Raw genomic sequence first — 9,277 nt, forward strand, 5'->3', positions numbered from 1 at the left:
CATGGCAAACATTTTTTTTTTTTTACAAATTTGTAGGCACAGAGATCCCTTGTGAGTATTCATGGCAGTTTTTCTATCTTCTATTGTTTTTTTGGTTCAAAGGTTTGTAATCAATATTTTTTTTTCTTGTTTGTTTAATGTTTTATTCTTTCACCTTTTTCCCTGTTCAGGAACTACTATGCTAACGAGGAATTACATTGTATCAACCAAAATTAAGAAATAAATGTTGGCCATATCATCCAGCCCTATGACATATGTGAATTGGTTGGTTTGGAGCTTACTTAACTGTTATTATGCCCACAGTAACTCATCAGCTTTGTTCCTGTGTTACAGGTGCTCCTTATTCTCTCTCTGTGGCAGCAGTCGCTCCGTTCGTCGAATTCTGACAGCCTGTGTCTTCTCTTTCCTGGCCCTACTTGGCTCTGTATCCATTGATCTCAGCTCCAAATTTCAATTGCTGCACACTATGGAGGCTGCCTATGATGAGTTGACCTCATGCAGGACAATAGCAATTCTGCAAGTCGTCAGTAAGCTTCAGAAGATGAGACATTTATTAACCAAACACTCAAGCAATCAGACACTGGATGCAGGTGTTTCGGACGTCCTGTTTCCTGTATTTGGTCATCTCTGTGGTGAAGTGGTAGCCCAGAGTAACACCTATGGGCCCCCTTGCAGTGCTGAATTGGCTGGATTTTGCCAGGAGATGAGCAGGAGCCTTCAAGGATTTCTAAACACATCACTGGATACAAACAGCACACGTGTTTTTGCTTTCACTTCAGTCATTGGAAGTCTTCTTGACACTTGGGGTACCGTTGAAAATACTATTATTAAAGTTAAAGAAAGTTCTCACTGGAGAGATGTTCTGTCTGCAAGACTTCTGGTTGCATTCATAGAGCTTAACAGCCAGTTGATGGACTTGCCCCACATAGCAACGCACAATGACTTCCAGTATAAGTGGACTTATATACTGAGCTGCCTCGGCTTTGCCAAGGTTATGACAGAGCAACTAAACGACTGCTGGTTAAAAAACATAGATCTCAAGTTTAACTTCAGCCAGGATTTAAAACATTTGTATATTCTTGACAGAAGCCTGTGGCAAATCTCTGACACGGGATCAGCACTTCTGCCTGGATCTCACATGGGAATTCAAGCTCTGAGAAACACACAGCAGTGCTTGTTTGATAGTGCAGTGCCAGCTCTCAGGTTGGAATCTCGATCAGTGTCTTCGGGCCTCAGTATGAGGATCTCCCTCTTGTTCATAGCCTGCCTCATCTACCCAGTGGTCATGTTCTCTTTCAAGCAAATGACTGAGTGGATACAAAACTATGCCCAAAACTTGAAGGAGAAGACCGAGGACCTGAAACATCAAAGGCAGTTGGCTGAAGATCTGCTGCATCAAATGCTGCCTAAGTCCGTCGCCAAGCAGCTTCGCCAACATAAACATGTTGAGGCCGAGAGCTATGAAATGGTTTGTATAACTTCAAACACCAAATTTCTCTGAAATAATTCACCAAAACAAGCAACAAAACAAGTTGAGTGTTCCATCGTTCGTCTATACTTTGTAGTTAAAATTGTAATTCACAAGACAATAAAAGTAATTTGCCAATTAATCTTCATTTTACCAACCTTCTATGATACTGAGTGGAAAGTTCCCCCTACAACAGCTCCATAAGAGCTTGGGATTATAATGCTATTTTGGGTACATGATCGCACAACAAAATGCATTAACAAAATCAAAAAAGACTTCCAACAACACTTTTACATCAATGTCTTGTGTAAATGTGGGGGCAATGAAACAGCATTTTCTAATAAATGCTACAGTATTTGATCCCACTGTATGTCAGTACACTCCAATAAATATAGATGAGACTTCAGGTAATGAAATTTGGATGTGATACAAACTTAATTTGGCAAGATGCTATTTTGCTTGGAACTTGTTGGTTTAGACTTATGACTATTTCTGACAGTGATTTTGGGGTCTTGGAAGTAGTAGTAATGAACATGGACGTTTTCTTGAGACTCTGACATGTTGGTCTTGTGAGTTGTCTTATAAATGTTTCAATTTTACACTTGACTTCTTAGCCCTCACTTGTTGGTCTTGGCTGTTGGATTTGTTTTCTCTTAAATTGGGACTTGATTTAGGGTTGCTTGATATTGCCCTGGGGCATAGCATAGGACTTGTTTCTCTTGATTTTGGAAAGTGCATTGCTTATCTCAGGATATAGGTAGTTCATTATGAGTGAGGACCTGACCAAAAGCTTGTTGGTCTTGAGAACTTGATTTCATATTTCATAGTCAAGACTTGAAACCTATTTTGAAAACAACTTAAACTCCCACATTCAGCTATCTTTCTGTCCACAAACAACAAGCAGATGGTAACCAAAGGCTATTAAAGTAAAGAACTGTCCTCTCACTGGCATGGCAGCTCTTCGGATTTGTTTTCTTCACCACCCTTAATGTCATTGCACTCACTTACACCTGGAAAGGATTCCTTCACCTCCACAGAGTAATCTGAGAGCCTGAAGCACAATCACGATAGAAGTTTGAGTCAGGCTGTCCCGAACACAGCATCATCTTATTGTTGCTCACTCTTTTTTTCTGTATTCTGGAGCAACTCTAGCATTTTGCATATTCTTTATCATGGCAGAAACCATTAGTTAAAATGTATTTCCAAAAGAATAAGAACCAGCTTTTTGTGTCATTTAAAGATAGTTTAAAGATAATGATACTGACAAAGTGGAGGGTTCTTTTAAATTTTTTTACGGTGATATCATGTTTCTTTTTTGTGTAAGAAGGCTGAATACAAAGAAAAAGATCTATCTATCCATCTACAACCTTTTTCTAGAAGGATTTTCTAGAAGTCTGTAGGTACATATAGATGTTGGTACTATACTGTATTGGCAGAAATGAAAAAATCATGATGAAGTTTGACCATGTCATCGAGCCCTACATAAAAGGGTTCACCCTCCTTTTCTCATTCGTATTACATTTTTTAAAGATACATGGTAGAAAAAGACACTGTCCCTTAAAGCACAAAAATCTATCCCTACATGCTTCACCTCGTTCAGTAACATTTACCCTAACAAAATCAGTGCTTATTATGCTGCACGCAGTTGTGTGTTGCTACTGCAAAGAAACTGCCTCTGCAAGATCTGCAAATACGCTAAATGAATATGTGTGTGTTTGCTGCCTTTGTTGCTATTGTTGGCATAATTACCTATAATTGCCCTATTCCATATTCATTAGAAGATAAAACAAGTTATCTGGGTGAAAATTGTGTCTAGCTTATAAAAGAGGTTTGAAGCAGCTGTGCCAAAAGCACTCCACACCAGGAATGGCTGCTCCTGAATATGACTGTGGGCTCGTTTTTAAACTGATTTTGGTCTATGGAGAATTTTGGAAAGAAAAACGAAGACCTTCCAATAGCCTGTTTCACTTAAATTATTGGACTCTTCCTCTCACACAATGTCCACTGGATTAACTCCAGCTGCACTACAACAGCCGAAATTATATCAAGTATCGTGGTGTGAATTAACGAATTGAGATGTATGGTTAAGATAAAGTGGGACATATACTTCATGTTGTGATGCTCATGTTCTGATTATGATTCATGGTCTGACTATATAATTTAAAAAAAAATATTTAAGATCAAAATAATAACTTCTATTCAGCCAACCCAGTGTTTTACCCTTTTCTATTATGCTTTCATCCAGTAGAGATCCTGTATTGTGCAAAGTGGGATTTCAATATTTGGGCTCAGGAATCTCTTCGAATTGTTTACTGACCTGGCATTCCTTGAGCTCCAAAGTGAAGCCTGGAGAGAGCCAGGAGATATAAAACCAAAGATTATATGTTTTGTGGTTTTTAAAACTACAAATGTTTCTTTTCCTGGATATCAGCTCTTGTGATATAGTAGACCTCTGGCCAACAACAACTGGTAACACATAGACATGGAGAGGTGGTCATGATGGTCCACACTAATGAAACACAGGTCTGATTTTTCTGAATTTTCAGGCAAACAATAATAATATTGAGTTGATTGACCTCATGTATCATGGCCTCATGGCCTCATCCATCTGGTTAAGGTAGATGGCCACCCACCAACATGACTAAGGTTTCTGCCTCTTAAAGTTTTTCCTTGCCATAGCTGCCAAGTGCTCATAGTGTGATTAGTTTACTCTGTACAAATTATTCTATAATTTTAAGAGTTTGGTCTAGACCTGCTCTGCATGTAAAGTGCCTCATTGTGATTCAGTGTAAATTGTCATTTTGATTTTAAAACTACAGCTCTTCAGCAAATGCTCTGTTAACTAATTGCCACACTAAAAACATACCTCAATGTTTGAATATTTCTTTTATGACAGTGTAATAAATAAAAAAAAAAATACAGATCCTATAATTAAATCTGCAAACTATAATATTAATAACATGTAAAACAAATGCTCATATTCTATTTTTCCTCTCAGATCAACAATGTTTGCCAAAATTACAAATCTACTAACTGGCAAGATACATGTACTTCATAAACACAATGCATGTTTGACCAGCATTGCAGTATAGTCCAGTCCCAATGACTTTCCACACTGATGGAGTTGCTTCTCTCAATGTTGTTCCAGGTGACCATTTTTTTCTCAGACATTGTGGGTTTCACCTCCATCTCTGCTTCCTGTACTCCTCTGCAAGTGGTAGAGATGCTCAACAACCTCTACATGTGTTTTGATACACGTATCGAATCCTATGATGTCTACAAGGTAATAGGACAGTCCGCACACCTTTTAATAAACTTCCTTTCTTTAACATTTTGGAAATTATCTTTTGCTCCTTTCTTTCTGTGCCCTCGTCCATCTGAAATTCTTCCTTTCATCCAGGTTATGTCCCAAATTTCTGAAGTATAGGACACACACTTTGTTTCAAAATAACACATTTTCAAACAGCATAGGATTTTCTGTCTTCCATTCATACTTCTAATTCTAATTTGGATGCATTAGGATGTTAAAAATATATATATATATATATTGTTTGGTTGTATCATTTACCAATAACATGTGACAATCTATCTGAGAAAAGATTGACCAAGTTATCAATCCAGGTGGAGACGATTGGAGATGCATACATGGTGGTGAGTGGTCTCCCGGAGAGAAATGGGGACAGACATGCTGATGAAATTGCCAAGATGGCACTGGATCTGGTGGCAGCTGTCAGACAGGTCTCCGTTCCTCACATGCCCAACCACAGACTTCAGCTCCGAGCTGGCATCCACACAGGTGAGAGCATGTGAGGTCTCTTCTGTCAAAGTGATCATTTGTCCTGGGATTGATAGGAACAGTGACACCGCATGCTAGACTAATCATTCTTTTTTAATGTTGTGTCCACGTCCACGTGTGTTTCCTCCCACCATCCAAAGACATCATGTTTGGGTTAACTAGTGACTCCAAATTGTCCGTTGGTCTGAGTGCAAGTGTGAGTGGTTGTTCCTGTCCAGCAGTCCAGGTAGCTGTAGGGGTGGGTAGCTCTTTTTTTTTTAATCATTTTTCTCCTGTTTATTTTGTGGGGAGTCAGGTTAGACACCTGTACTTTCAGTTGTTTTTACTTTTGGTAATTTAGTTTGGGGGCTAAAGATTGTTTTTGCTTCTTGTTTTGGGCTAAGCTCACCCTGACATTTATCGCTACCATGCTCTTTGAGAGTTAAAGAAATGATCCTCTGTTGGACTGCAGCTGTGTGGCCTTGGCTGTCCTTGGGAGCAGGCAAAGGGGGGGAGCATCTTTTCATGTTACGTTTGGTTCCTCTAGGCTGGTTGTACCACTGACATGTCATTAGCTTGCTTGCAGCTAGCTTGCCTGTAGGCCTGAATTTAAGTGGGATTGGTTTGTCTGCGTATGTCAGTCCTGTGATGGACTGCCAAAAAGGGCACACACTCCTCCAGCCACACCTGCTCCATGAATAAGTGCTATAAATATTATACATAATGAGCATATAACCAGTGGCTGCCCTGGAGGTAATACAATGAGATAACAGAGTGGTTATACTTATATTTTGATTTCGAATCACTTTAGCTGGTAAAGAATTACAAAAACAAACATAGTAGTCAGATTATATTCTTTTTCTCCGCCCTTGTTGCATTACTTTAATGGTTCTACTTTCTTGCAGCACATCTTAAGCATCAAGTAAAGCACAGTCAATGTCTCCTTACTCTGTAGGTCCATGTGTGGCAGGAATAGTGGGCCACAAGATGCCAAGGTACTGTTTGTTTGGAGATACTGTCAACACAGCCTCAAGAATGGAATCCACTAGCCTGCGTACGTGCACTGAGATACACAATAGACAAACATTTACATCTATGTATTTGTACCAATTACAATTACCCTGGAAAGAAAGTGTTTGTGAAAGTGAAAGTATGTAGTCAGATGAGTTAAAATCGTGGTGATCACTTTCTATTGTTGTATATATATAAAATACATTTTAATTTGGAAAATGCGAAGAGTGGTAAGATCTATCTTTATTTGTTATTTTTGTTTCAGCTCAGAAAATCCACACCAGTTCAGAAACCTACTTAGCTCTAATAAAAGACAATGCCTACGAGCTGCAACTGCGTGGAGAGATTGAAGTTAAGGTAAAAGATTTAAGCTATGATGTGAAGTCAAGTTTCTGTGTTGTAATGCGGCAATCAAATCTCACATTTATTGTTCAATCAAAGAAGCTAGATAACTTTTAATTCAACATTAATCAATTCATTCATTCATTCAACATTACAACATTGACCCAAAAGGTAGAAATCCATATTAATGATTATCTCAGTGGTGGTGTTGGTTGTTTTTGTTCATTAAAGCATGAAGAGAATTAAAGCTCTTTGAGATGGAATTTATTGTGAATATTTTTTTTTTTTTTTTTTTTTTTGTTTTTTGACAGATTGTATAGCCAATCTCTTATTTCATTCCTTCTCCTGCCAGGGTAAAGGAAGAATGAACACATATTGGCTGATTGGCCATAAGAACTACAGTGTGCAGAACGACAGTCTGGTTTGCCACTGGAATCCCAACATGGCCAGAAAGAAGAAGACAGTGGCAGGAAGTGACCTCTCTGTTGGCACTGTAAGTTGAACTGGTTCAGTTTTCCAGATGTTTCCATTACAGGAGCCGCGCTATGTCAAAATGTTTCTACCATAAGGCGCAATATCAATGAACGGGTCTTGAACGGTATTTTCTATATATAAGGCGCATGATAAAACAGAAAGCGAAGCACAGTACGTACCAGTATTACAAAAAGAGGCGGAGGTCAGCGTACTGCGTTCTGTTCTCTGATTGGTTTATCACTGCCAGCGACAGCAAACACCTGAAGTTAGTGTGACGTTGTATCCAACATTTGATTATGATTGGATTATGACATGGATTTGAAAATTGGGCTTATGTTAAAAACCAGACGTTGTGTAATTATAGTAAGGCAACACTGACTGAATGTCCGATGATGGTTGCTTTCCACCACTACATAATTAGTTATCTAACGTTGTCTGACGTTACAACCCATATCCAACCAAGGACCAACGTTAACACAACGTCCCTGTGTCGGCTGGGAAAGCTCTGACAATCCATCAGCGGAGCGGCTTCGTCGCACTAAAACATTTTTGACAGACTTTTGATCGCAGCGTACCACATCAAATTGGTTCGAGGTCAGGAAGCACAACAAGAATTCATACATAAGGGGCACTGCTGATTTTTGAGAACATTTAAGGATTTTAAGTGCGTCTTATAGTGCGAAAAATACGGTAACTGTCCGGTAGCTGCTGCCGCTTCATATTTTACAGTTCTGTCTTAAATTCCTGATTTTGTTTTCCTTGTTAACTTAAGGCCCTCTGTCTGCCTTAGGTTAACGCTACAAAATGGATTTATGAGTTGCTTGGCATGTACACATAATAATTTGAAAATGAAAATGGAAATTTTTGTATATTTGTAGAAATATGTATATATGGCAAGCCGGTTAGGAGGTAGTTTTTTATGGATTATACATTTTACTTAATATATTGAATAACAAGGAATGAAGTTTGAGATCTGCTTTGCCTCTGATAGTGATCAAGGGCTTTTACTCCCTCAACTCCAGATTGTATCAGGCCTTTAGATAAAAGGCTGATATTGAAGAGGAAGCCTTTATTTGATGAATTATCCGCTGCAGAATTTTACACTCTCTGGTTAACTTGGTTGTCTGATGGGTGCCATGTCTAACATGCTGTGGATTCTGTGCAAATGTTGCCTGCCAGTACATGTGGTGGTAGCTGCCAGATTTGTTTTCAGAGTTCAAAAAAAGAGGCATTTATTAAAGGAAGGCTTTTGTTTGTGCAAATCCCAGACACAACTGGTTCTTAGTAGAGACCAGGTGTCTATTAGAATGGAGGCCACTATTAACGGCATTCAAACGTCATTCCATATCCTTCATTATTTACATGCATATATATTTGTGTATTTGATCAGAGTTTGAAAGTATAAAAATATTTTTATATTTCATGAAGAAGCCTCATATTTGTACATTTGTTCCAGTCATCAGTTACAATGCAGAGCCTCGGTGAGAACACCACCACCCCAGTATCTCTTCCCTCCTCGGTGTTGAACCAAACTCCACAGCAGCCTCAAAGAGACATTCCTGGCCTGAGCGTGGCAGCACAGATCGAGGCCCATGGAGGTAGCGGCAGTACCCCAGCTCCATGATAGGGGTGGCGGGGCAACAGGGAGATGCCGCCCCATCTCCTTCCAGCACAGGAGCTGCAGTGACTATTTAGAGCTTCAGCCATGACAACATCAATCTGGCAGAGACTAGTTTGTAGACAATAATGAATAATGATTGTCTAGTGTTTTAACAGCAAAATAATACTATAATATGATATTTATACTAATAACTAAATTAATCAACTTAAAGAAACAACAAAAAAAATGCTATTTGTTTACAAAATAATAAATATAATAATTTGCAGGCATATTTACCTCATCTCAAAGCAACAATATTGTTCCTTTCTAACCAATCAGAAAAGACCAAACATAGAGTATATGGAAGTTGTCATGGAACATCACCACCATGGCTGTCTGTTAACTAACTTTTTGTTTTGAGTCTCTCAATAACCTTTAATCTTCTGACAACTTATGAGCAGTCATTTGAATCACTTTTAAAAGCAGCCACATTATCTCCAGTCCTCCTTTCCACAGTAAATGAACCTGGGGGCTGAGTGGTTGGGAGTTGGGGTTTTCCATGTGACTGCATGTCATTCCTCTAGCTTTACTTCAAACTTACATTTTG

The 9,277-nt window shown here is 38.8% G+C and overlaps 1 protein-coding gene across 1 annotated transcript; it reads left to right on the top strand.

The window, feature by feature from the left end:
* Window positions 1–1,237: 1,237 nt before the first annotated feature.
* On the top strand, window positions 1,238–8,694 carry LOC115045904 (atrial natriuretic peptide receptor 1). The gene is made up of 7 exons (XM_029505870.1): window positions 1,238–1,468; window positions 4,617–4,751; window positions 5,090–5,264; window positions 6,199–6,297; window positions 6,520–6,611; window positions 6,949–7,089; window positions 8,527–8,694. Exons 1-7 carry the CDS (start codon window positions 1,238–1,240, stop codon window positions 8,692–8,694), a joined length of 1,041 nt encoding a protein of 346 aa, XP_029361730.1.
* Window positions 8,695–9,277: the final 583 nt, after the last annotated feature.

The sequence above is a fragment of the Echeneis naucrates genome, chromosome 7, assembly GCF_900963305.1.
Source record: "Echeneis naucrates chromosome 7, fEcheNa1.1, whole genome shotgun sequence".
Taxonomy (NCBI): Eukaryota; Metazoa; Chordata; class Actinopteri; order Carangiformes; family Echeneidae; genus Echeneis; species Echeneis naucrates.

Excerpts from the sequence above, each read along its gene's own strand:
- LOC115045904 (XM_029505870.1), top strand. The coding sequence starts at position 1,238 with ATGAGGATCTCCCTCTTGTTCATAGCCTGCCTCATCTACCCAGTGGTC. Across the intron at positions 1,469-4,616 it reads AGGCCGAGAGCTATGAAATG|GTGACCATTTTTTTCTCAGA; the intron begins GTTTGTATAACT and ends ATGTTGTTCCAG. Across the intron at positions 6,612-6,948 it reads GTGGAGAGATTGAAGTTAAG|GGTAAAGGAAGAATGAACAC; the intron begins GTAAAAGATTTA and ends TTCTCCTGCCAG.